This window comes from Pinus tabuliformis, chromosome 2_1, assembly GCF_031772625.1.
Source record: "Pinus tabuliformis cultivar Carrire ecotype Pingquan chromosome 2_1, CPIR1, whole genome shotgun sequence".
Taxonomy (NCBI): Eukaryota; Viridiplantae; Streptophyta; class Pinopsida; order Pinales; family Pinaceae; genus Pinus; species Pinus tabuliformis.
Window position 1 is genome coordinate 991,901,897 of NC_142299.1, and position 27,760 is coordinate 991,929,656.

At 38.3% G+C, this 27,760-nt stretch overlaps 1 protein-coding gene across 1 annotated transcript in view; it reads left to right on the plus strand.

The window, feature by feature from the left end:
* Positions 1–27,760, plus strand: part of LOC149203967 (endo-1,3;1,4-beta-D-glucanase-like) — a 130,299-nt gene that overhangs the window by 58,581 nt on the left and 43,958 nt on the right. Inside the window, exons 3-6 of the mRNA XM_089403634.1 lie at positions 1,841–1,976; positions 2,222–2,312; positions 2,563–2,652; positions 2,859–2,959. Coding sequence (XP_089259760.1) covers positions 1,841–1,976; positions 2,222–2,312; positions 2,563–2,652; positions 2,859–2,959 — 418 coding nt within the window. The remainder of the gene's footprint in view (positions 1–1,840; positions 1,977–2,221; positions 2,313–2,562; positions 2,653–2,858; positions 2,960–27,760) is intronic.

Here is a 27,760-nt window from a genome sequence, read left to right on the forward strand (position 1 = left end):
ACGCTAGATATGTTCAAGGTATGTGAACTGAAAGGACTGTATGCGCACCTTCAGAAAGTAAGTCAAGTGTACTTTGTTCAGGGAAAGATTGGTGGTCATAGTTGTTGACACCAAGCCCTAGTTGTGTCTTGTATTAGGGCTGATTGTAAGGGCCATGATCCCTGGTATGGGAGCCCTAAGATTGTTGTATTAAAGTTTGTAATATAACAAGTTGTGGGTTATAAATTGTCTTGTGTACTAGTTGATTCACTGCTATTAGTTGTTCCGCTGTGAAAAGTAGAAGTGTTGTGGCATTTGAGTGTGTTTGTAATCGTTATCTTAGGCTCAAACCTGATTCTTAGGATTTGTGGAAAAATCAACAAGAAGCCTCCCAAAAAAATGCGTAAACACTTCTAGATCTTGGATCTAGGGGTGAGAAAGGTAAAATACTAAATATTGGTCAATTTAGAACGACTTTAAGCCTTCAACTTGTTGCAAAATTGAATTTCCAACAAGCTAGAAATTCATTTTTGGTGATCCTTTGGTCAAACCCCTTGGATATTCACCTACAAAAATGTTCCAGCTACTAATTTAACTTTTAAAGACTTAAACAATTAAATTTGAACTACAAATGAAAGAAAAAAGTTATATAATGAGATATGAGCTAAAAAAGGCTAAAATATAGTACTTACTAGGAGTATGAAGTCTTGTTGAGTACCTTTTTGTTGAAATCTGCAATCTGAAATTTTATGACAACAGCATGTTCCTGCATTTCTGCACACAGAAACTAAATATGCTCGTGTAAAATGTGGTAAATAAAGCACCAAAAACAGATAACCTATCTCTTGGTTAAAGTCTAAATTAAATTCTTTTCTCCAAGGGTTTTACTAGCTAGAAGGACATGCAAATTTTAGCAAGCTAGTAAATTTAAATAAAACGAAAGAAAATGATTTATGTTTTGTAGGATCATCAGATAACTGGATGTCTGCTTTAGGTTATGTGCTCAATTCAAGTTTATGTATGATTTTGTTGACTAGCAAGAAGCAGAATGTAGTTGCAGTATCAAATTTGTGAGGTAGAATGGCTTAGGACGATGCTTGCAGATAGAGGAGTCCAGCAGAATGGAATAACCCCTCTCTACTGTAAAAATTAGGGAGTACTGAAGCTGGTGAAAAATCCAATTTACCAGTTGAAGACAAAGCATGTAGGGATTCATCGTCACTTTGTATGAGACAAGATGCAGAACAGCGAGATAGAACTCTTTTGTATTGTCCTTCTCACGATCAGCAAGCTGATCTTTTCATTGAGATTTTGTCAAAGGATAAATTTATAAAGTCTCATAACAAACTTGGTGTAAAAGTTATGAATTGGTCATTAATGTGGGGTAATAGAATAGAATGACTACTGGTAACTTATGTAAATAGATAAATGTTATAATTCTAGATAAAGTTATATTGGAATATAACTTAGGTTAGTTTAGTTAAATAAGGTGAAAAGGTTAATTAACTCAGGTAGATGGTAAGATGTACTTCTGTATGTTCTGGGAGATACATGAATCATGTCCATTTATGTATTAAATGCCGCCTTCTATAACGAGAAAACATCTCGCCTCTTGTATTTTTCTTTCTCCAATATTTCCTGACCAATATCTACAAGCAAATTCCAATTTCAATGTAATTTTTGCAGACTTCAGATTTTTTTATACTTCTTTAGCAATTCTACTTAGTGCGGTGATTCTACCCTGCTTGTATGTGTATTCATTAATGCAACAAACTGATATCTTTCTAGAAACTAGTGAGTATTTTATGAAAATTTCATATTGAAAAACTGATTTTTAGTCTGTCTTGTGGGATGGCTATAGGAAGCTTGCTGACAAAGTAGCAGCAGCTGGATACTTTGTGGTTGTTCCTGATTTCTTTTATGGAGATCCATTCATACCAGGGAGTGGTGAAAATCTTTTTGCTGGGTTTCAAGATTGGATTAAAAATCATGGGCCAGTAATGCTTTTTGACTGACTTTATTTTATTTGTAATCTTAAATTTTGGCACATGAAACGAGTACCTGTGGTATTTCAAACTTTCAAGATACATTATTTGGAAATACGTTGAATGGCTCAAATTAGTTTCTTGAATTACAAAATACCCTTGTTGCTCATTTTTAATCTTTCAATATCTTAGATTTACCTCACTGTTCACCAAAAATGGGAATGCCATGTTGATTAGCTGCTTTTATGCTTCTTTAGGCCAAGGGATTTGAGGACTCTACCAAAGTTATAGAGGTTTTGAAAGGCAGAGGCATATCTACTATTGGTGCAGCTGGCTTTTGCTGGGGAGGTGAGAACTGCTTCCATTGCATCCCTCTGTGTATAGTGATTATGAAAATTAGACTGGATTTGAAAGATGCTTTACATCATGGTGGACTTTGTATGCACAGAGAGCCTGTATAGATGTTCACTTGTAAGATCCTTGATGCTATGAAATTAGATGCATCTCCTCAGAAATGCATTCTAGCAGATATAGGTATGGGCATAGATGTAGTGACTCTACTGAAGAAAACTAACACTTCTGTTAAACATAATGGCAGCCAAGCCGGTGGTGGAGTTATCTAAGGGAGAGGTTCTGAAAGCAGGAGTATTATTACATCCTTCATTTGTAACAGTTGATGATATCGAAGGTATGGATATAAATCTCATTGCAATGTCTCTCTGTAAGCTGGGCCAAGTCTTTTGGGTAAACCACTACATGGGCATTAACTTGCCCATCTTTTATCTTTGTTTCCTCATCTTTCACAGGTGGAGTTAGATATCCTTAGTTTGTTTTTGTTCTTTAACTTAAAATAAGGCTTTAAAAATTAACAAATGGGTGTATGATTTGCAACAGCGGTTAAAACACCACTTGCAATACTGGGGGCTGAAAATGACAAAACCAGTCCACCTGCACTTGTACAGCAGTTTGAAGCAATTCTGTCTGCAAAACCAGAGGTATATGAATTGGCTCAATTGGCAGTTTGTTTAGTGCATGCAGATTTATTTGTTCCTATTATTTCCAAGTTTATGTTTCAAGTTCAATGGTGTAGCAAATGAGAACTCGTTAATAGAACTATTCCCATTTTGTATATCAGCTAATTTTTTTTTTACCTACTCTTATCTAGAAGAGAATACAATTTAACAGCATTGACATCCTTTTTATTTTATTTTTATGATTTTTTTTCACATTATTCAATTTAATCTATAAAATAAGTGTAATCTAAATTAAATACTAACTAGAAAAAGTTATTAAACATTTAAGTAAATGAAACCTAAAAAAATTGTTCACTGCTAATTTAATTAATTAAGTTAAATAAACTAAAGAAAAATAATTTCAACTTATGATTGTACAAAGGAACTAATTTTAACGTTTAATTAAACTAAATAAAGTATATATTTAAATTAATTAAAAAAAATAATCCTAGATGAGATCTAAATGATTGCAGATGAAGGCCTATTTTTTTGGGTCTCTCTCTTTCTCTCTAATATCTATATATATATATATATATATATATATATATCTATATATATATATATGTGTGTGTGTGTGTGTAAACTAAGTCATAGGACACGTCATTAGGGGTCCTGAATCTTGTCTTTTGTGTGTCGGACATGACATGACCCATCGGGACACATGTTTGGGCCATGTCAGATACATGCCCTAACATGTCCTGATTTTAGGACATGTGTCCCACTAAAATCCCAAAGTAAAACGCGCCACGTCTTGATTTTTTTTCATTTTTCCTATCAATTTCGTGTTTGTTCGTGAGGCGTTAGCCAACATGGACCCTAATGACCCAATGCTAGAGCCAATCACTTTTGATGATGAATCTCTTGAGGGGTCATCCTCCACACCAACAAATGCAACAAGAGATCTTGGATTGGGCATAGAGGAGGAGGATGGAGCAGAGTCAGATGGCAGTGGTAGTGATGGTGATTATGACATGGAGGAGGACTTGGACTATTGATAGAGTCGTGACTAGTGAGTCATGACCAATACCACTGACGAGCTATGATATTCCTACCTATTTTGTATCTACTCTATTTTGTATTTTCCAGTGGCATTCCCTCGGTATCTATGTAATACATTTTGATTTTGATGACTTAATGAAAAATCTGCAATTTATGGTTTTAATATCTAAGTTCTACTTCTAAATTTCTAGTTTTATTTTATCAATCATGATATTTCTAAATTTCTAGTTTCTTATGTGCTTGAACAATTGTTAATAACATGAACAATGAACATTGAACTGTGAACATCATTGATGTAGTAAATTAATAAACTAACTAGTTCTAAAATTGTAAAATTGTAAATACTGAATTAGTAAATTACTAAATAGATATCATCACAATTCATATCTGTAGATGTTCCAATTTTTTTAAAATATGGATCAGACCCTATATTTCAATATTTTATATGTATATATATAAAACCTGTCCCCTGTGTCCTGTTTCCGAGGTTGATGTATCTTGTGTTGAATACTCGTATTTATATGTCCTCTGTGTCTCGTGTCGTGTCATGTGAATTAGTGTGTAAACTATAAAATAAAATAAAATTTTATTAAATACTAAGTTCTAACTAAGAAAAATGGAATTCCAAATTACTAAATATCTAACAAAAAAACAAGAAAAAATCATTCATTGCAAAATTAAAATAATTTAGTAAAATAAAACAATATTTATTTAAAATATATGATTTAAAAAAAATTCCCAATTTCTAATTGCAAAATAAATTTAATTAAAATCTAAAGAAGATTTAAGGACCTAAGGTAAAAATTTAAATAATGGGAAATATTTGCGTAACTGATTTGAAGATGTTAAATTTGATGCTTCTACAATCATGTGTTGGATTGATTCCTTATCCTCATATGATCTGTTGAGATGAATATTCCACAATCCATGTCCACTTATGGATGGAGTGGGAGTAGCAATCTTGAAATCACTTATAAACATGTTTTTTCTAGAAAAAAACGTTAAATCTAGTAACAGGGAAAATAACTGTCTAATGAAAACAAATTTGCTTAGAGCCAAAAATTAAATATTAGAAAGATTCCTAAAGGTAACCTTTTTAAGTATTTTAAATAAAATGGATCCAAGCAATGTTGCTTGGGAGCGGGAGCGGGAGCGAAAATGGGAGCGGGAGCGACCATTTTCAGAAGCTCCCAGTTTGGGAGCGAATTCGGGAGCGATTTTTTAAAAATATATATATATTTTATGTTTTTTAATTTTTGATACATATATGTCAACAAAAACATGTAGAATGATGAATTAGACATAAAAAACATAAAAAAACATAGATTGATCATTGAACCATATCACATCAATCATCTAGAAATTATAATCGTCATCAACCATGTCCACAAGTTAGTAAAATACATATTACAACTGCAACATATTGAGTCTCGTGAATCATGATTCATCAAATTCAATCTTAAAGTTTCAACTTCAAGCTTTCAAAATTGAAAATTCAATAACATTTATCATCATTGATCACCAAAGTTGTACTTGTAAGCTAAGTTTAACCGTTACAAGAAGTAATATCTTAGATATTTCTAAGTCCTAACTTCTAACTGTTAACATGATATGAAATGTTATAAATTTATAAAATGAAACATGAATAATGAAATGAAATGAAACAACTTTAGTCTTTCACGAAGCATCATATTCATAATTCACAATCATTACCAATGAGTTATAATTGCCAAGGCCCAACTTCAAACTTCAAATTTTCATTGTCACAATGATATATTGTTTACAAAAAATATCATTATGATATGAAAGAGTCAATAGTCAAGAGTCAATGACTCAAAACTCAACAGTTATGAAAACTAAAGTCTAATAGAACTAAAAAAGACAAGTAAGCTGTAAATCTACATGTGGCCCTTGCCACGAGAGTCTCCAGGAGTATAAGCAGGTCGTGGTGGTCTTCTAGGAGTCTCCTGCACAGACCGACAACTAGAACTAGAACCTCCACGTGAGGGTGTAGATGGAGGTGGCGACAGCAAAGGAACAAGACTCGGACCTCGAGCACTGCTACTGGATGGTGGAGGTGGAGGTGGCATGGCTGCTGCAACTGCTTCATCTTCATCCCTTACAAGTTCCTCTTCCAGTTCTTCAAGATGTACAATGCCATCCTCCAAATTGTCATCCTTTGGGTGATTGTCCCAAATATTATATGTGGGATCCTCATAAGCCCGATCACAGTAATGACTCAACAACCTCAAGTTGTAGTGCACGTAAACCAAGCTTTCTGCTCGGTTTTCATTGAGTCTGTTTCTTTTCACATTATGTATGTAGCTATAGGTGCTCCAACACCTCTCTGCAGAAGAAGTATTTACAACCTGTGAAAGAACTTTTTTTGCCAATTTTGGAAAAAGTCCCTCGCCGCCATATGTTTCCCACCATGTGAGAGTATCAAATCTATCTCTGTCGTCCATTGCATGGAAGTTACCATACAAACCAATGCCACTGAAGTATTTGCCTATTTCAAGGCACACAGCTGCACATTCCTCCCTGTAAGGTATCAACTTCTCTAATGCTTCCAAATATCCTCTAGTTATCTCTGCATCTAAATGGGGTTTGGTCCTAATCCCACCCCCTGGTGTAGGTTGGCCCAACCAAGATGCAGAGTAGTATTTTGGCGTAAGGATATACGCCAAGCAATGTAGTGGAAGATTAAGTCTATTCCACCGTTCACACTGTTAGCCTCTCTCATAAAACAATAATAAATCCAAAAATAAATAAATTAATTAAATATTCCAAGTTAGGAATTTGTGCCTAACTCTTGGGTTGTTCCTCTAAGATAGGAGTTAGTTTAGGTAACTCCTATATTGGTGTGTGTCTGGTGAGAAATTATCTCAACCAAAGGAGAAATTATCTCAACCAAAAGTGTCTAAGATAGAACGCACTATCTTGAGAACACTATCTCTCATCTATTTATTTGTAACACTATATTCAATTATTAGAGAAAAATGAATGAAAATGTGAGAGAGAAGCATGAGGCTTCAGCCTTTTTCCGCCAATATTTTATGTCTGGTTTTTATGTGTGCTTTATCTATTTGTCTGAGTTAATTTCATTTTCAATATGTGGTATCAGAGCCACCAAAGTTCAGATCAGTGTATTTTCTTATTGCTTGAGGACTGGTCTAGATTCGCCATCATTGGGCAATTGGATCGCCCAATGATGGGCGATCGTAAATCAGTTTGTACAAGTCGGGATCTCTGTTATGAACAATATATTTTATTTGCCCCAACATGGTATCCATCTGCTCATACACCTCACCAATCACTGGTTTGTCTGTATTTGCAAACCGAATCATGTGATAAATGGGCTTGGTGAAATCCAATACTTGCCTCACACTTGTCCAAAACTGACCATCAAGAGCGGCCTCCTCCACCAGTTCAAAACCTCGCCTGTCAGCCGCATTTGTAGCCCTTTCCTTTAATACCTGCCAATGTGGACTTGATACCATGCTAGCCAATGACTCTCTTACCTTCAAAAGGCGCCTGAAGGTGAGGTAATAGCTATCAAATCTGGCCTTCGCAATCTTCAACAACTCCAATCTCGAGTGACTGCGGAAAAGGCCATGGGTATTGCTATGATTTGTAATAAATTTTATCATTTGTTTGCCTTTCTTGTACAAATCACCAATCCATTGGTATTGTGCATTTTTGTTCTTGACAACATCATGCATCAAAAGGTTCAATGTGTGAACCAAACATCCAGACCAAAATATGTTGGAGTATTTATCCTCAATAATTGCTCCCGCTGCCTTACAATTAGGAGCATTATCAGTGATGACTTGGATGACATTGTATGGCCCAATACGGTCAATTGTTTCAAGTAATGCTTCTGCAATGTTGATGGCGGTCCTGAACTTGTCTGAGTAATCATGTGCAGTTAGAAAGATGGGACCATTAACAGACACAGCAAGAACACTTATCAATGGCTTGCCTTTTATATTTTTCCATCCATCAGATACAATGGACACCCCATGGTCAGTCCAAGAACTTGTCATTCTATTCAAAGAATGTGATATTTTTGTTTTTTCATAATCTTTTTGCTTTTTCATAATCAAGGCCAACGGTTCTTGCCTTGTCATACCCAGGGCTCTTGTATCCTTTAGGGGCATCATTTACGACAGAAACCATTTCATGCCAATAAGGTGAGCGAAGAACATTGAATGGTATCCCACATCATTCCTACACCCCTCATCAAGAAACCTGTAAACCTTTGAATCCACATCATTCCTACACCCCTCATCAAGGAAATCTGATATGGTTCTACGCCTTAAAGCTGATGACCTTGTGCCTCCATATCCACTGCCTTGGGAGGATGCTGAAGGAGTTCTTTGTGAATGTGAGCTTCGTTCAAAGAAACCCCTTGATTTTTTTGATTTGTATTGGGCTTCCTCCTCTTCCCTTATGTATTTGGCTCTATCCGTTGCTGACACCGCTGGACAAGTTTTGATTCCTATTTGTTTGTCTCCATCCCATGGCCTTTTCCCGTAGAGGTGTCTTCTAGCACGGGTGTATGAACCTGTGTAATCATTGTTGCAATGGGGGCAATGAAATTTAGTGGTTCCACCCCCTCTCCCTGTTTTAGCCTTGTTAACATATTTCCACAATGGGGTTTGGTCTTGTTTAGTTTTTTGAGGGTCATGTTCACCCTCCTCCAGCTCGTCCTCACTGGGGTTTTCATCAATTCGACTTTCTCCAGCTTCTTCATCCCCCTTTTCAGTTTGGCCTCTCCGTTTCCTACTCTCCAGCACCATAATAACCATAAAAGGGACCAAGAAGAGGAAAATGCCAAGAAATATAGCTAGGTCCATGGTGTTTGGTATTTGTAGGCTTTTGAATCTGCAAATTAATTTAATTTATTTAGATTAATAAATTTAATTTATTAATTTAATTTAGATTCATGATTTTTAAACTAAATAAGGTTAATAAACTAAATAAATTAAATTAAACTAACTAAATTACTACCTAACTAAATTAAACTAACTAAACTAACTAAATTACTAAGTTACTTACCTCGTTGCAGGCTTGCTCCTTGCTCTTCGCTCCTTTGCTCTTGCTCTCCAACTCTTCTCAACTCATTCAAGTGATAATGAAATGTTTTTTGGCCCATTGGGCTTTTAAAACAATAAAAAATAAATAAATTGATAATATATATATTTATATATATATACACATATATATATATATATATTTTGTTGTTGTTGTTGTTGTTGTTGTTGTTCTGCCGGCGCCGCTCGATTCGCTCCCGAAGCGATTTTTTAAAGGTCGGCAGCGATCGCTCCCGGGTTGTTAATTTCGCTTCGGGAGCGACGCTCCCAACAGCGCTCCCAAAATTGGCAGGGAGCGAATTTTTTTTAGTTGGGAGCGCGCTCCCGAAATCACTCCTGTTTGGGAGCGATTTTGGAAGTGCGCTCTCGAGCCGCTCCCTCCCGGTGCGCAGATTGGGAGCGGGTTCGAGGGGGGGGGCGCTCCCCCGCAACTCTGGATCCAAGTAAATGGACAAGAGAAAAAATTTAATGCAAAATAAGATGAAATGAAATGAAAACAGACAATTTGACAAAGATATATATTTTTTAATTATCTCGAAATCTCCCCCTAATGAGGTGGAGTGCCTTCCTTTTATAAGAGAAGAAGGCCTCTAATCCAACAATTATAATTCCATGTGCTCTCGAAAATAATGGGAAAATATAAGTGGTTTCCTAACTAACCTTTGTCCACATTGATAAGATACAAAATAAAAGAAATAAAAATGGACAAAATAGTTGTACCATTTTTCTTAAAGATCTACAAAATAATAAAGTGGTTGAATCCCTTTTTTGAAACCTGTAGAAATCTAATAATTGAAAGTAGTTCTCTTCATTTGACCAATTAGTTAAATTTAACATCAAATATTTTTTCTAAATATGAACATGGATAAGGGAAATATTCCTTATGCAAGTGCTAACAAAACCTTGTACATCTAGAAATAAGCCTTCAAACATGGATAAGGGAAATATTCCTCATGCAAGTGCTAGCAAAACCTTGTACATTTAGAAATAAGTCTTCAAATAATGTTGATGTAGACATTTGGAGATGATGAAGCAATGTGTATTTATCCGTGTTGATTAATATGATTGCCAATGCATAGTTTCAAATTTTAATAATACATTGAGTTTTAACTAATGGTTAGATGTTAACAAAGATAAAATAAAGACAAATAACTTAAACAATGTTACCAAATTACTTTAAAATTAACCAAGGGAACAACTTTTACCCTCGTTACACATTTCTTTGGGCTAGAACACAAGGTTTTTCCCAAGTTCTCTAAGTTAAGGTAGGTGGATGATGTTATTTTTTATGAAAGGGGATGTAAAAGTAACATACGGATTAGCTTCGAAAGTCATACATGATGTTGAGGGTGTAATTATGGTCCAACTAGCTAACTAAAATATGGTTAGGAGTCTTCATTCATTTGCAGTCTTATGAGAAAGAGCCTTTAATGTTGATTTGGGGTAGCATCGGATGTGGTTTAAGCCTCAAATTTTGCAGGGAGGCTTAGGCACAGGTATTCCAAAGAACCTAGAAAACGTTTTGGGAAATTCCACCCAGAAGTGATTTTATTAAAATAATTAATATTTTTAATGGGGTTCCTAAGTCTAAACCTAGGACAATAAAAATTTTAATGGGTATTAATCTAATCAGGGGTGAAACTTCTAGAAAAAGCTATGGATCAAGTCAAAACGATCTGAGCCTTTGATTATGTTTTAATCTAGGCCGTTGGTTGTCCAACAAGAAGATATAAGAAGGGGCTTGAGGGTCATTTGGAAAACACACAGAGAGATAGAGAAAATCGATTTTCTGAAGTGAGAAGTTCTCAGGAGGAAAAATCGATTAAGGAAATCTCTTGCAGTTGAGGGGCAGGGATAGCAGCTTCCGGAGAGAGAGATTCTTAGTCGGAGATACATCAACAGAGAGAGGCAGTGAGTGATCTAGAAGCCTTAATGCAGGGCCAGGAGGGCCACGCAGAAATGACGCGGAGGCAAAGAGAGAAAGTCAAAAATCAGAGCAGAGGGCTAGTTTCAGCAGTCAGAAGCCAGGGTGTGAGACCGGGAGGCTGAGAGTAGTGACTCTGGGCCACTGATCGAATTACCAACTGGGTGACGCAGTACCTGGAAGGGTTGACGCTGGGACACCATAGAGGCAGCGCAGAGCTAGCACAGTGCTTGCTAGGGGCACCTCATCCAGCAATCGGAATAGCCGGGACTTGTCTTAGTGATTGTGTGAGGTAAACTCACAAAGCTTCTGCCAATATTTCTCTCTATAACTGAATGACCCTGTGAGGTATTCAGTGATGTATTCAGATTTTGCTACTGCTTAATAATAATAAACCCTCAAAGCTGTTGCACCGGTTTTCCTGCATTGGGTTTTTCCAGGGACTATTTGTCCAAAAATAATTGTGTCCTATGTGTTGTATTTTTCTTTCTTGCTCAATATTTTGTTTCCGCATATATGTAAATTAAGTGAAGGCTGCAGATGTATTTACTTCGAAATTTACCGTAGAAGACAATAAATAACTTGTATGATTTAATCAAGTAGGAGAAGTAACATCAGTTTGCTGCAGTAGGGATTCCAGATTAGGAATTTTCACATTTAATACTTCGACCTACATGCACTTCCCCTTTCTTTATTTTTCATTTGATTTAATTTTTTTCCAAGTCCTTTTTCCTTTAGATAAAATTATGCTCTTAGGACTTGAAAAGTTGGGGATAGGGGTGGATGGGGGGTGCATGATGAAGTATTTTCTTTGTTTAACTTATTTTGCTCCTCACCTCTTTAGCCTTTTATTTGGCTTGATTTGAATTTTTGATGCTTGCATTTTTTATTTATGTTTCTTCATGATCCTTTTTTTGATGATCTTTGGTAACTTAACCATAGGTTATGAGAATATTTATTTTTATTGATGGGATGGAAGTGTAAGAATATTTAATGTAAAATGTTAAGTGTGGAAGGGAGATGACTACACTACCCACCTTGACTTCCGAGTAGTACCTAGTGGTCTAGACAAAGGCACACTTATCTAAAAGCAATTATGTCTCAGGATGGTTAGAAATAGTAATAAGGTAACATCTTTTCTAAGTTAAAAGTGACAAAACATCCATCTAATGCTAACATCTAATCAAATAGTTAAATCCATAACACCATTTCTAGGTAATGGAAGTCGTTCAATGGGAAAACATCCCAACTAATAACTGAAGCAACATGTGATATCATCTAGCAAATATGAGATTGAGAGCATAGGTATTGATATACCATTGTATGTGAATCGCTAATGAACACATGAATGCAACTAATGACTGAAGAATAATAGGTCCATGCTAATGAGTAGAAATTTTATCAAAACAACAACATATCACACCCAACTAAGAGTGTCTCTAGGGGGCTTTCTTGAATGGAAACATTTGGCTCCAACTCGGGGACACATGCTATGGGTATGAAAACTTCATATTCTCATAGTTTTGTATTTGCAAGCATGTTCTTTGTGCTAGAAAAAAAATGAATTTTTGACTCCTAACAGATGAAGTCAGACCATTAAAAAGTTTAGGTTGGCTCCAGTTAAGTCGCACCCATTCAACCTCCAAGAAAACCTATATAAAGGTACCACTTCATCCCTCACAAAGCGAAGCAACTGACATCGTTTGAGGAGCGAAGTCCGAGGCAAGAACAAAGGCTTGAGGTAGTGAAATTATGAGGAATATTCTTATGTTTGGGTATGTGAAGAAGGCAAGAAAGAAGCAAACTCTTGAAACACATTATGAGCAAATAAGCTAGAATTTCTAAGGTGCAAGAATGCGTTGATGAATGAGGAAGAAGGACAAAATTCTGTCCTTGGGCAAAACAAAGCATGTTTCTTGGGCTAGTTGACTTGTCTAGGAGGATGGACCAGGTTTGACCTAGTTGTTAACTAAGATGTATCTTTGTTGAATTGAAGATTTCTCTATTGAAAAGGTTGTTGGGCTTTTCCTGTATGGGTTTTCCTAGGGTAAAATAATGTGTCCTTGTGTGGTTGTCTCTTTGTCATCTTACTGGCATATTGTTCTATTGTTGAGGTTCTCTATGTAATTGATTTATGATGATCAAAGAATGTAAGATAAGAAACAATAATAAGAACCAATTTTCAGTTTGAAGAACTCTTTAAAAATGAACATGGTATCAGTGCCATGTGTTGGAAAAATTGTAGCTATGGTAGGTATTTTCATCATGAAAGTTAAAGGAGAAATTAATTGGTTTCTAATGTCCAAGTTAGCCCCAGTTTGTTTGGTCGACCCCACCTCATGAAGGGGTTTGACCCTTGGTCAAAACCCCTCCAGTTGAACGCCTATATATTGACAAAAGGTTCACTCCATTTGATAAACACATCACACATAATTTGGACCTATTCTACGAGGATTTTGTTCACACGTGCGAAGGAGGAAGAAGATTGTTTTGACCAAGCAAAGTTGACTTTTTGTTCTTTGCATTGACCAATGTTGACTTGCATTCGTCTATTGTGGTTTGACCAAATCTCCATGTGTGGTTGAAGGTTGAATATTCCTTGCATCATTGACCAACTTTTGATCAAATCTATGAAGATGTTTCTAGGCATTGACTGTGCTTTAACTGCAAGTCAAAGAATTGACCGAGCTTTTCCATGGAATTGCGGGACCGAATTTTGGCCCTTTGACCAGCGACTGTAGGCCGAAATTCGACCCCTTTACCAGTATTGACCAGTGAGCAAAATATTGATTCTATCTCTGTCCTTTGACTTGATTTGACTGGGCAGTTAATATGGTCAATGGTTGACCTTTGACTGGAATTCTCTGATGTACAAACTAGTTGGATACTGGGTTTTCCCCCTTGTGGGGTTTTGTCCCAAATTTTTTTTGGTGTCTCTTGTATTATTGTTTCATTGTGATCTCTGCTTCTCTATTGATTTAAATGGTTGAAATTTTCTTAAGTATCACTGCTTGATGTTTTGAATGCTCTAAAGAAGTTAACTTGTATCATTGGAAGTAGTTATCTGGAAGAAAATTGTTCTAGCCCCCTTGCAACTAGAAAAAATCAACACCATGATGGAAGAGCAACCCTATTTCAAACTAGCCTAGTTCAAATGAAGCCCAGTTTCTCTGATAGAATTTCAGTGGGCCGATGTTACTTTAGGTCTCTCAGAAAATGCCTCAGTAGGTCGAAGGATTATTATTGTCACAACTTCATAAAGACCCAAACTTAATCTCAAACCAAGTCTCATAACCTCTTCAATAAGCCTTTGGAGAAGAACTTAGGACCATATCTAAAAGTGTGCCTACAATTCTTATTTTGGTCGCCGTTTTTGAAGACGATTTTGAGGACATAAGTTTGTAATGAAAGATGCGCTATACTAGAAGTCCAAGCCTCTATGACTAGGACCGAAAATCTCAGAAATGTTATATTTCAGATCGACCTCTGTCTAAGGGACCAAGATAGCTCTGTCACATATAAAAGAAATCCAAGTGACCTCTCTGAAAATCCACATCCAATTCGATTTGTTTGTTGAGCATATATTGAGAAGTCCTGAGCATAAAAAGTATTTTGACTAAGGACCAATGATTTTGACTATGTCAAGAAGGTGACTAAGGACGAATGATTTTGACTATGTCAAGAAGGTGACTAAGGCTTAGTAATTAAAGTCAACTAGAGGCGTTCATATTTTTAATATTGATTGATATGCCTTGTTATATCTAGTGAGAACGACCTATCGTTTTCAAATACATAGAAGGCACTAATGTTCATTACTTCTCATAAAATGAAATTATTTGGTCTGTTACAAGGCTGAAAAAGTCTCTAAAGGACAAGAACTAAGACCATGGAATATCAAAAGGTAATGGGTTTAGTCAAAATGAAAGCCACCGAAGTTTGATTGCATTGCAAGGTATGTATTATTTCAGAAATTTTGTTTTTTCTGAGAATTGAAAGTGTATCTCCCTCAATCCCAAGTACAAACAATTTGGGATAAGACCGTGCTATAGTTTGGGAATGCATCTCAAGACAGAACCATTATAGTTAAAATCTCAGGTCCTTGTGAAGATTTCTAACAATATTCATTGAAGACTTTGTGTTAAAGAAAGAATGAACAAATTTGCATTTGTGCCACTGCCAAGAATGCTTTGCATTCTGAAGATGAGTTGAATTAAACTCTTGTGTGGGCTTGTGTAAAATATGTCTCTTTGGTACAAGTATGTAGTTCTTAAAGTTCCTTTCTAAGTGAAAGGAATATAAGGAAATTATTTGGTTGACAAAGTTGATTTTTTTTTTCTAGTGCCGAGATAATAGTAGTTAGTCTCTTGTCTTTGAATTTTTTACTTGGTTGAAATTGTTCTTCCATAATCTCCTAATGAGGATTGTATGTACATAATGAAGGCTACCAAGGCTTTGGCAATAAATGGAAGAACAAAGCAAAGTTGTGACAAGAAGACTCTCCCAGAAATAGGGATCTGTGATGAGAGATATTGTACTAGACAAGATTTGGACTTAGAGGGAGCAAACATATCAACAAGATGGAAGAATGCCTTGATCAATGTCAAAAAGAAGTTAGTGGTGACTTCCAAAACAAATTAGGATCGGTTGACAAGAAGTACAAAGCGAAGGATTACCTCAGTAAGAGAGAAGAAGAATATGAGAGGACATTTTGTCAGGTACACTTCTATTAAAAGTTTTTATTTCTATGATTTCAATTGAAAACTACATCAGACAGATGTAGAGATTGACTTTGTTGATGAAGGAAGAAGTGTACATCAAAACTACCTCAAGCATGTGAGGTACATGATGAAGTCTTATACTTGTAAGCAGAAAGAAGGCTTTGTATAGGTTCCTCAAATTTGACACACTTGGATTGATGGATCAAGGTTGATCCTTAATGATTTGTTTTTCTGATGAAAGCAGAAGAGCTCTTGTGTTAGAAGGAGCAACATTGACCAAAAGGGGGAAGCAGTGAAGGCCTTCTTAGGAACCCTTGCCTTATATTCAAAGGGAGTTGATCTCTAGATTCAAAGTGAAGGATCCTGATTAGATAGTTGATTCATAGCATCATTGGCAGAGGGAGCAACTAGATTGCCATGGCAGGATCTATTCCAGAAAGAATACCCAATTAGGGTAACCTTAAAGTAGCCAAGATGATGGATCAAGATAAGGAAGCAGATCAGTTGAGCCAAGGTAAATAGCTCAACATGTTGAAGTACCAACATGGTACAATTGGTCATGGAACAGTCGGTTATGGTTTGAGATATGACTCAAACAGTAATGTACAACTGCAGGGATATACAAAGTCTGACTAGGCAAGGAGTGCAGATGATAGGAAGAGTGCTTCAAGAGGATGCTTTAGTTTGAGCTCCGCTATGATTTTCTTGAACAAGCAGGAAGCAAAATTTCGTCGCACTCAACACTGCAGAAGTAGAGTATATCACAATCCGTAAAAGTTTGAGTTGAAGCAGTATGACTTTGGAAGTTTCAAGGATTCACAAATTCAAATTGGGAAAGGAGTGTTGAAAACATAATGAGTTTGTATATCGCTTCAATTTGGGCTTTGATCTCGTGGATGAGCAGGAAACAGACATTTGTTGCACTTAGAGGCCGAGTATGTTGCAACTTGAATGGCATAGCAGCATAGCTCCAGCTTGCAGGATTGGTTGATTAGGTGCAGGTGACAACATGATGATAGGTCAAGGCACCTTGAGATCTAGTACCAAGACATGGTACAGGAAGAGAGCAGTATGGCTCCAGTATTATCAAGCAGATTGTCCTAAGGCAAGCTTGAAGTGATTATGTCTCTCTCAGCAAGAGGGAGTGATGATGTAGCAACATCAGAGGACAGTCATGATCCTATACCTCTCAGTGAGAGAGATTGTTGACATGATAACTTCATGGACAAACATTCTCCCTGTGTCAAGTATGATAAGATTAGGGAGAATGGTCTGACAAAGGGCAATCATTCTTCCTGTGTCATGTATGTTGACTAGATTAGGAAGAATGGTCCTAGAGGCTCAGGATCACTCAATTGAGTGGGTGCCCTTTCAACATCAAGCTCAGATTACTCTCCAAATAGGTAGAGTGAGTTCATTTAACATCATGGCCTAGAATGAGGCCTTTGGATTTGGGACCAGATTACTCAAATGAATTGAGTGTGTCCCTAAGGTTTCACCACTAGTCAAAGAGATTGTTCAGGATGATGGTGAACCAAGACTAGTTAGTATACCATGGGTCAGAGGCGTCGACCAAAATCATGGTGGCTAGTTGATGCTAAAGATGTACCACGTGTCACAGTTATTGACCAGATTATGGTAACTTGTTGATGTTGTTGGTTGACCATGTGTCACAATTGTTGACCAGATTATGGTAACTTGTTGATGTTGTTGGTTGATCATGTGTCACAATTGTTGACCAGATTATGGTAAATTAGATGATGCTAAATGTTATGCCATATGTCAGGAGTACCGACTAGTTGTGGCTACTAGTTGATGCTGACAATGTTAGAGATTCCAACTAGTTGATGCTGGTATTGATGATGATTTTGTTATAACCTTTTCATAGAGAAAATCTGTCAACATGAGAACATCTAGATAATCATTATGAATACCTCCCTAGTTAAGAGGGAGTGTTGATTTTTGTAACTATGATCAGTCTTCATAATGTATAATTGAGTCCTTACTGTATTTGCAAGCAGGGTCTTTCTGTGTCATGTCTGTTGACTAGATTAGGAAGAATGGTCATAGAGGCCCAGGATCACTCAGTTGAGTGGGTTGCCCTTTCAACATCAAGCTCAGATTACTCTCCAAATAGGTAGAGTGAGCTCATTTAACATCATGGTCTAGAATGAGGCCTTTGGATTTGGGACTAGATTACTCAAATAAATTGAGTGTGTCCCTAAGTTTTCACCACTAGTCATAGAGATTGTTTAGGATGATGGTGAATCAAGACTAGTCAATATACCATGGGTCAGAGGCATCGACCAAAATCATGGTGACTAGTTGATGCTAAAGATGTACCATGTGTCACAGTTGTTGACCAGATTATGGTAACTTGTTGATGTTGTTGGTTGACCATGTGTCACAGTTGACCAAATTATGGTAAATTAGATGATGCTAAATTTATGCCATATGTCAGGAGTACCGACTAGTTGTGGCTACTAGTTGATGATGATAATGTTAAAGATTCCAACTAGTTGATGCTGATATTGATGATGATGATGATGTTAGAGATGCTAACGAGATGATGTTGATGATGTCAGAGATGCTAACAAGGTTGATGATGATTTTGTTATAACCTTTTCATAGAGAAGTTGTCAACATGAGAACATCTAGATAATCATTATGAATACCTCCCTAGTTAAGAGGGAGTGTTGATTTTTGTAACTATGATCAATCTTCATAATGTATAATTGAGTCCTTATTGTATTTGCAAGCATGTTCTTCATGCTAGAAAAAAAATAAGAAATGAATTTTAGACTCCTAAAGGATGAATTCGACCTCCTTCTAGTCAAGTCGCCCTCTTAAAAAGTTCAGGTTGACTCTAGCTAAGTCACACCCGTTCGACCTCTAAGAAAACCTATATAAAGGCATTCCTTCGTCCCTCTCAAAGCCAAGCAACTCACATCTTCCGAGGTGTTAAGTCTGAGGCAAGAACAAAGGTCTGAGGTAGTGAAATTTTGAGGCATATTCTTATGTTTGGGTATGTGAAGAAGGCAAGAAAGAAGCAAACTCCTCAAGCATATTATGAGACGGATAGGCCGAAATTTCTGAGGTGCAGGAATGAGTTGATGAATCAGGAAGGGCGAAATTATGTTTTTGGGCAGAACAAAGCATGTTTCTTTGGTCAGTTGACTTGACTAGGAGACCAGGTTTGACCTAGTTGTTGAATAAGATGTATCTATATTGAATTGAAGATTTTTCTATTGAAAAGGTCGCTGGGTTTTTCCCATGTTGGTTTTCCTAGGGAAAAATAATGTGTCCTTGTGTGGCTCTCTTTGTGATCCTACTGGCTTATTGTTCTCTTGTTGAAGTTCTTTGTGTAATTGATTTAAGATGATCAAAGAATGTAAGGTAAGAAATAATCATAAGAATCAATTATTAGTTTGGAGAACTCTTTAAAAATCAACACTCATTGCATTGTGTTTGACCCTTAACTTTACCTATGTCATACCTTGGACACTTCCTAAGGTAGGGAATTCATCTTTTAGGGCCCGCTTCTTGCTCACATTCTCCAACCATGTGGTCTTGGACCTTGACTTCAACCATGCCTTAAATGTGTTAGGTGTACCCTAATGGAATCTCATGCTGAAATGTGCCTTTGAAAAAGCCTCCATCATGCAAATTCTACCTACTTTAGGAGATATTAAAATAATTAATATTTTTAATGGACTTCCTAAGTCTAAACTTAGGAAAAATAAAATATTAATGGGTATTAATATAAAACTGGGTTAGAAGGTCCTAAATGGCATGGATCAAAACAAATCTAATCTTAGCTGTTGATTAGAGATGTAATCTCAACCGTTGAAGGACCAACAGGAAAAGTATAAGAGGAGGCTTGAGGGTCAGTGAGAGAATACACCAGAGTGATCAGTCATTCGATTTTCTAGAGCAGTGTTTGCTAAGAAAAGTCGAATTAGTGATCAGTTTGCAGCGAGGGGCAGTGAGTATTGGACTGAGAGGCAGAGATAGTGCCGAGAGACCAGCGCAGAGGCAGATAGGCAGACGCATAAACCAGAGCAGGCCACGCAGAGGCTAGCTGAGACAACGCAGAGGCCAGAAGGGCCTGCGTCATCCATGTAGAGGGTAGTAGGAGTGACGCAGAAGGCCGTAGAGGCTGCACAGTACCTCAGAGCGCTGACGCAGAGGGTTTTGAGGCTGACGCAGAGGCTAGGAGGGCTGATGTAGTGCTTCAGTTGTGCTGGAGAGGGTTTCGTGGGGCAGATTTTTTGAATATCTGCTTCCGAATAGAGAGGTATTACTGTCGATTATTTTCTCTGTCGGGTGAGCCAGTTTGGCACCTAGTTGTACTCGAGGATATACTGCATAATAAATAATCCTTAGAATTGCTGCACCGATTTTTCCAAGTTGGGTTTTTCCGGGGACGAGTTGTCCAAAAATAACAGTGTCACTTGTGTGTTTGCTATTTCTTTTAGCTGTTGATCTGTAGATGGTTGAGACTATATTGTGTTTATTTCGATGTTTATATGTTTAAATAACTTGTTTGTAATTAACAAGTAGGAGAAATAAACCAGAAGAATATAGATAAAATTTCTAACGGTTAGACTTAGAAATTTCAACATGGTATAAGAGCGTGGTTGTAGATCACAGGAGAGATGAAGGCATCAACTGAAGTTAGAGCATTTGCGGCAGAAAGAGTTGTCCCGAGTGACAGAAGCTGTTCCTTGCAGAAAGCGACAAAAGAAGGGTTGACGCAGAGGGACTACGTCATCAATCCGGGCCAGAGAGAGGCCAGCGCAGAGGCTGAGGAGGGCAGAAAAGGCTCACGCAGAGCCACGTAGAGAATAGGAGGGTTGACGTAGTTGGCTAGGGGAGCATTTCAGCTAGTGTTGGGATTGCGCAGAGCCTAGAGGCTCAGTCCTTCAGTTGCTGGGGCATAGGAAGCTGTGGGCAGATTGTGAGGAGTGAAGCTGGTGGGGCGTTGTTGCCGCCGAGATAGAACAATACCTAACAGGGAAAAACCAAGGTACAGGGAGTTGCTACCAAGGTAGATTTCTAGCCAAGGAATCCAGATTAGTGTTGCAGGTGCACAGGAGATCAGAGAGGTGCGACTCGACGGTTGGCAGGTGGATTTCCCGAAGGGAAACTGAGCAGAAAACTTCCAGACTGGAAGTAGTGACTCAGAGGGAGTCGAAGAGAAAACTTCCAGAGGGAAGTAGAGACTCGGAGGGGTCGAAAGGAAGAGCAGAGAAATGGCCATGAATGGACTAAGGGATCAGGACAGGTTGGATGGGTTATCCAACTTTATGGTCTTGGAAGGCCAAGATCCTGTCCATTCTAGATAGAAATCGCATCAAGGCCTATGCCTTGAGAACAATGGCTATCCCAGTTGACCCGACTGATAATGAGAAGTACGAGGAGGCAATGGCCAAGGCGAAATGCATCATCCTTGATGGGGTCAAGGATCATGTGGTCCAACATATTGTTGAGAAGGAGATGACAAAGGAAACGTGGGACACCTTGAAGACATTGTACCAGCATACTCCCGTGCAGAGGAAGATGTTACTTGAGAATCAGCTGCGGTCATACTAGATGCAGAAGGGGGAGCAGATAGATCACTTGCTTGGGAGATTGAAGGAGATCCGAGACCAACTGACTTCCATAGGGGCCACGTTGGATCAGGAATTGTTGGTGAGGACCGCCCTAAACACAGTCTCTGAGGAGTGGGAGACATTTGTCCAGAGCATTCTAGGCAGGGCAAATCTTCCAGATTGGGAAGAATTGTGGGCGGCTCTTCGCCAAGAAGAGATCATACGACTGTCCAAGACGGGAAGTAGCAGCAAAGGAGTCCGGATCAAGAAGGAAGAGGAAGAGGATGCAACTTTGGCATCTACAGGGAAGTAGGAGAAGAGGAAGAAAAAGGACCTCTCCAAGATTAAGTGCTTCAACTGTGGGGAACTGGGTCATTATGCGAACCAATGTCCGAGGAAGAAGAACAAGGGAGAGGCGTCTGACTCCAAGGTAGCGCCAACGAAGGCGGAAAAGGAGGTAGAGGAGGATGACGATTGTGCCATGAGTGCTCATGTACCTCTAGAGAAGAGGTGGGGAGACATCGAGCTGTAGTCAGGAAGACTACAGGCGATGAGGGGTAGGATCCTTGAGGTACCCAACCTCTTGGATTATACCTTGCTACGGGAGCCCCGAAGAGAGAGTAGCAGGATTGACGGATGTCGGTAGAAACGAATGCAGATGAAACGATGGAGAGTCCTACAGTGTACAAGTCCCGAGCAGTGCAGAGCTAGCAGGCTACAGCAGTGCGAGAGGCACAGAGGAGGTTGCAACAGTGCAGGATGGCACAAAGAGGTTTGCAGCGGTGCGAGAGGCAGGGAGTTGTTGCAATAGCGCAGAGGTAGTAGAGGGAGCACTTGATAGCGGCAGAGAGAGCTTCAACATCGGGAGTGTTTCTAGCTTGACAGGGATGTCAGTAGTTGGGTGGATCAGTTACTTACTTCTCAGTAACTGAGTTGTAGTGCAGTAGCGGTTAGCAGTAGCACGATGCAACATGATGAGAGGGGGTTGCAGTGCAGATGTAGTGTTGGGAGAAAGGACCAGCAGCAACACAGATGCAGAGGGAGCTGCCGTATGGATGCAGTAGTGGCAGACTGGCAGTGGTAGAGCCATGGGCAACAGTACAGGATGCAGTAGTGCAGAGGATGTTGGGTGGGGAGGCCTAGCATCAACATAAGTACCAATGCTGTATAATCAAAGTGATGCTCAGTGTGGAGTATTACTAGAGCATAATCCTCGCTAAGAGGGAGTGTTGATTTGGGGTAGCATCGGATGTGCTCTAGCCATGAAAATTGGTGGAGGCTAAAGCACATGAGATCTCCAAGACCCAGAAATGGTTTGGGCAGATTCTACCCGGTTTAGCAGATATTAAAATAATTAATATTTTTAATGGAGTTCCTAAGTCTAAACTTAGGAAAAATAAAATATTAATGGGTATTAATATAAAACTAGGTTAGAAGGTTCCAAATGACATGGATCAAGCCAAGTCTAATCTTAGCCGTTGATTAGAGATGTAATCTCGGCCGTTGAAGGACCAACAGGGAAAGTATAAGAGGAGGCTTGAGGGTCAGTTGGAGAACACACCAGAGTGATCAATGATTCGATTTACTAGAGCAGGGTTGCTAAGTAAAGTCGAATCAGTGATCAGTTTGCAGCGAGGGGTAGTGAGTACTGGATAGAGAGGCAGAGATAGTGTCGAGAGACCAGTGCAGAGGCAGAAAGGTAGATGCAGAAGCCAGAGCAGGCCACGCAGAGCCCAACAGAGACAACGTAGAGGCCAAAAGGGTCTGCGTCATCCACGCAGAGGGCAGCAGGAGTGATATAGAAGGCCGTAGAGGCTGCACAGTGCCTCAGAGGGCTGACGCAGAGGCCAGGAGGGTTGACGCAATGCTTCAGTGGTGCTGGAGAGGGTTTCGTGGGGCAAATTTTCTGAATATCTGCTTCCGAATAGAGAGGTATTACTGCCGGTTATTTTTCTCTGTCGGGTGAGCCAGTTTGGCACCCAGTTGTACTCAAGGATAGACTGCATAATAAATAAACCCTCAGAATTGCTGCACTGGTTTTCCCAAGTTGTGTTTTTCTGGGAACGAGTTGTCCAAAAATAATGGTGTCACTTGTGTGTTTGCTATTTCTTTCAGCTGTTGATCTATAGATGGTTGAGACTGTATTGTGTTTATTTCAATGTTTATATGTTTAAATAACTTGTTGGTAATTAACAAGTAGGAGAAATAAACTAGAAGAATACAGATAAAATTTCTAACGAGTAATACTTAAAATTTTTAACAAAAACCTTGCTCCATCCTCTCAAACTTGACTGAAAGGAGGATGTGCAAAAGGCAACACATGGTCAAGATTTTCTTCCAATGTTTTGATCTGATGATTCATAGGTATTCATAAAAATGTGGGGGTATAGGTGTGATTGGAGGTCTCGAAGAGCTGTAAATAGGTAAGAGTCGCCCCACTCATCAAATATATATGGGTCCAAAATCAGATGATGGGGGCTCTTGGGTGTAGTGCAAGTTATGGGGAATGCAAGTCATTGAAAGTGTTGATTCCATTCATCACATGCATGTATGATATGGAGGGTGGGCCACAAGATGACTTGCCCATTATTATCATCATGTGGATCAATTCAAATTTTAATGGTCGGAAATATTGTGTAAAGTTAGTAGCCAAAGTTATATTCTAGTGAACGACATCCCATTCCAATTCAAACCAATGAATGCATATGAATTACTATTTTTTAGGTAAGATTCATACAATAGCTAACTCGCTATCCTTAGGTTTTGGTGATAGATATAATTCTAAGTTTCAGTAATTTGTATTCGATCGCGAACTCAGACCATTGTTATCAATGGCGATGGTGGCTTAGTAAGAACACTTGATAAAATATTGTTAGTAATTATTTTTCTTGGAATTGATAATTGGCAATGGAATGGTCCTTCGTCTATTTCAATCTTTTTTTTTTTAAGGTTATGCTTCTTGATAATTCTTCCTTATCTTCTTTCTTTTATTTTAAGTTTTTGATTTTCCAGTTTTGCTTTTCCTTAAATTTTTCTTTTTTAGCGGATTATTTATTATTCAACGAAAATTTTGAACTCTTAGTGGCCAAGACCTTGATTTTAGTCAAAGACTCGGATCTAAGAAACCCTTAAAACTTGAGTGTGGCCAAATGTTGGATTAGACAGGGTCTAATAAGAACTGTAGCTAAAGGTTGGAATTAGACTTGGCTCTAATACCAATGTAATGAATGATAGTTCATTAACTGAATATCCACCATGAGAAGGAAAATGAATTGAAATCCATAAAGGACAACAAGTAAATAATTAAATAAGATATGATAGGTCGAACAATGACACAATGCCATATGATGGTATACTTATAGGCATTGACCAGTCACAATGCTTCAATGATCATGTCCCTTTAGTTACATCATGTCCTTAGTTATGTTATGTCTCTTAGCTTTACTATTATTATAGTTTTATTTCGTTCCTAGTTATTTATATATAATTATGTTAATTACATCTCATCTTTGATCTATTTTTTTCCCGAAGAAAAAATTATATTTTTATTCAACCTGAAAACAAGTAACAAAAATACATTCAGCAGATGCTCATAAGCATTTGATCATGTCATCCTGTCGGCTGATGCACAATAAGAAGAAGAAACTATAAAAAATTACATAATTTTCGAGGCTAACTGGGATAAAAATCACTTAGCTTCCCCATTTTGCCTTTCTTTATTTCCAACTTTTGTTAGACTCCTTGATTGGGAGCGACTGTTACTATTGCTAGTTGATTACCATCTACCTTCGGGGGAACGTCTTTGTCTGAGTCTGAGCTCTTAGATGCATGGGATCTCTTTATGCCTCCTGATTCCTTTTCAGTGAGTGTTTCCACTTTCTGCTGCTCTAGTACTATGATCTTTGTTGATTTAGTATCCTTCTGGCTAAGATCCACTGTTCTTGATTGATCCCCTATTTTGCCATTCAATTAGCTGCCAGATTGAGTTTGTGCTTCTGTTTTTGGAGTATTTTGCTCGGGCTCGTCTACTGAAGAGTCAAGAAACTACCATCCCCTTGGCAATGTTACCGCTCAAATTAGCAGGGGTCCTAGGAGGGGATCCTATAGAGCAACTACGAGGTCAAGGGGCAACAACAGAGCGATAGCCCACTGTCACCTCAGCTAAGGCTCCTTGCTCTTTACGGACTTTCATCGATGGGAGGAGACCCGATGTAAGGGGAATCACTAGATGAATGGATCAATAAGAGGATAAGGAGTGATTCCTAATGCCTATTCACAAGAAAGGCTCAATTAGATAGCTTGCTTGCTTTGAAAGCAAGGTGATGGGCTCTCTAGGAAGGGCTAAGAGGATTCTTGGGCTTAGGTTTGGGAGATATGCCTTAACAAGGGGCTTCCTAGGCCAAGGGATCCCCGGGGATAGGAGGCTTATATGTAATACTTGTGGAGTTAAAGACCACAGAGGGCCAAGTGGACCCAAAACTAGGTAAAGGGTGTGGAGTTGATCATCCAATGAGGTGCTTGACATAATTAGGGTAGGGAATATGGTCAAAGGACTAATTTTCTTTTGAGATTTGTATGCAATGATCCTAATGAGGACGCTAACCCAAGTCAATCTAGGGCAAGAATTGGTCTCGCAGCTAGGGCTTGTTATGTCTCGAAATTCCACCATCGAATTTGCTTCAAACTTGGAGGACCTCTAGACAAAACTCTAGCGTATTAGTGGACTTAAAATCAAGGTGATTTTATGGATACAATGGAATTCGATTGATGCCCTACGAGATCTATAGGGCTAGGCCTAGAAAGAGGAGGAGGCAAGAAAATATTCTTTTAAGTGACCACCAATGGTTGGATCAGTGCCTTGCCTTTGGGAGAGATGGAGTCAAGGTGAATTTGTGATTTGGAGAGACTATACCCAATCAAGGAGACTTCTAGACAACTTCACATGGAAATTAGGGCATGAGAGTAGCGGCCAGAAGATTTTATACTTCAATATGCAATAATTGATAACTTGTCAAGGTGTTTTCAACAAAGATAGCCTCTAGGAACATTCACCCATTCATACATGACACATGCAATGTATGCAACGCTTCAAAAAACCAAAATTTCTACCATTTCGCATAGAGTAGTAGTAAATTTCAGACCTATATAACGAAAATCCCAGCAACATTCATGTGACAAAGTAAATAACAAGAATAAACATGAAAAATATCACTTACATATGCAATGAGTATATCCAATCATAAATCATGCCAATAATGAAGCTCCAAGACTAAGAAAATAGAATCCAAACATTAAAATTCATCCATGAAACCAAACTCGTCCTCTAAAAGGGAATGCAAAATTCTCCAAGTAGCTACTAAACCCAAATCCAAGTGATGATGAGAGAAATGAATCACCTCTCATTAATTTATACCATTTCTAATGAGTTCGATTTGCCTATTTGGCCTAATTAAGCCCAAATAATAAAATAATGTGCAATAATAACATCCCTTGGTGACAAGCCCACCAAGATACCACAATAACATAAAAATAAGCTTTTCAAGAGGGCAGAATAATCAAAATAATGAGTTGTGTAATATCCCCAATTAATTAATTTTGTTAAGAAGAATTTCCATTTTTGCAATTTTAGCAATTGGGAGATATTTTGGCATTAAAACTTAGAAAGGGGGATAAATCAAAAGAAGATTTAATCTTTGGGTAAAGAAAGGGACCCACTTAGAGAAAAAGGAAAATCGTGGAGCTAGTGGAAGGTGGCGGCCACTCCATGAGGGAATACGCACCGCTTGTAGAGCTTGACTTGGAGAGAGGAGGAAAAATGAAATTCGTTGGGTGGAGCCCACAAGGAAAGAGAAGGGGGCATAAATTGTAAATAGAAGGTGGAGCACTTATTTTGGGGACTTTTGCTCATTTGACATCTAAACTATTGTTTGCTCAAGCTATTTAGCTGGGTCAACAGAGTGTTGTTTAGCACACGAGATTTCCGCAGGGAAATCTCATCTCCTTCTTCTTCGTTGGACTTTGAGTGCCAGCCTAGGGGAGCATTTCTATACATATGAAGTTGTACCAGAGGGATTCTACAGGTGAATTCATGCTATTCTAGATGTAGACTGGGGTGTAGGAAAAGACCACGCACATTTGGGGGAGAGAGCTACAAATCAGAGATTGTTCTAGGAAAATTAGAGGCGCATCTTCTAAGTATTTGGCAGCATTTTTGCAGGGACTTACAGGCTGATTTGGTGGCATCACTTCAGGCCGAAATTATCTTCTTGGGCATGCACAAAAGTGGCTGACTGGGGGGCCTGCACAGTCGCTAGTGGAGCATCATTTGTTGTGGAGGATATTCCGGAGTTGGGGGTGAATTGTGCTAGGGGACATCAGGAGAATTATTGGAGGGGTTTATTAGCTATTTTTGGTGGTCATTTGCAGCAGAATTTTGGGTGGTACGAATTTCC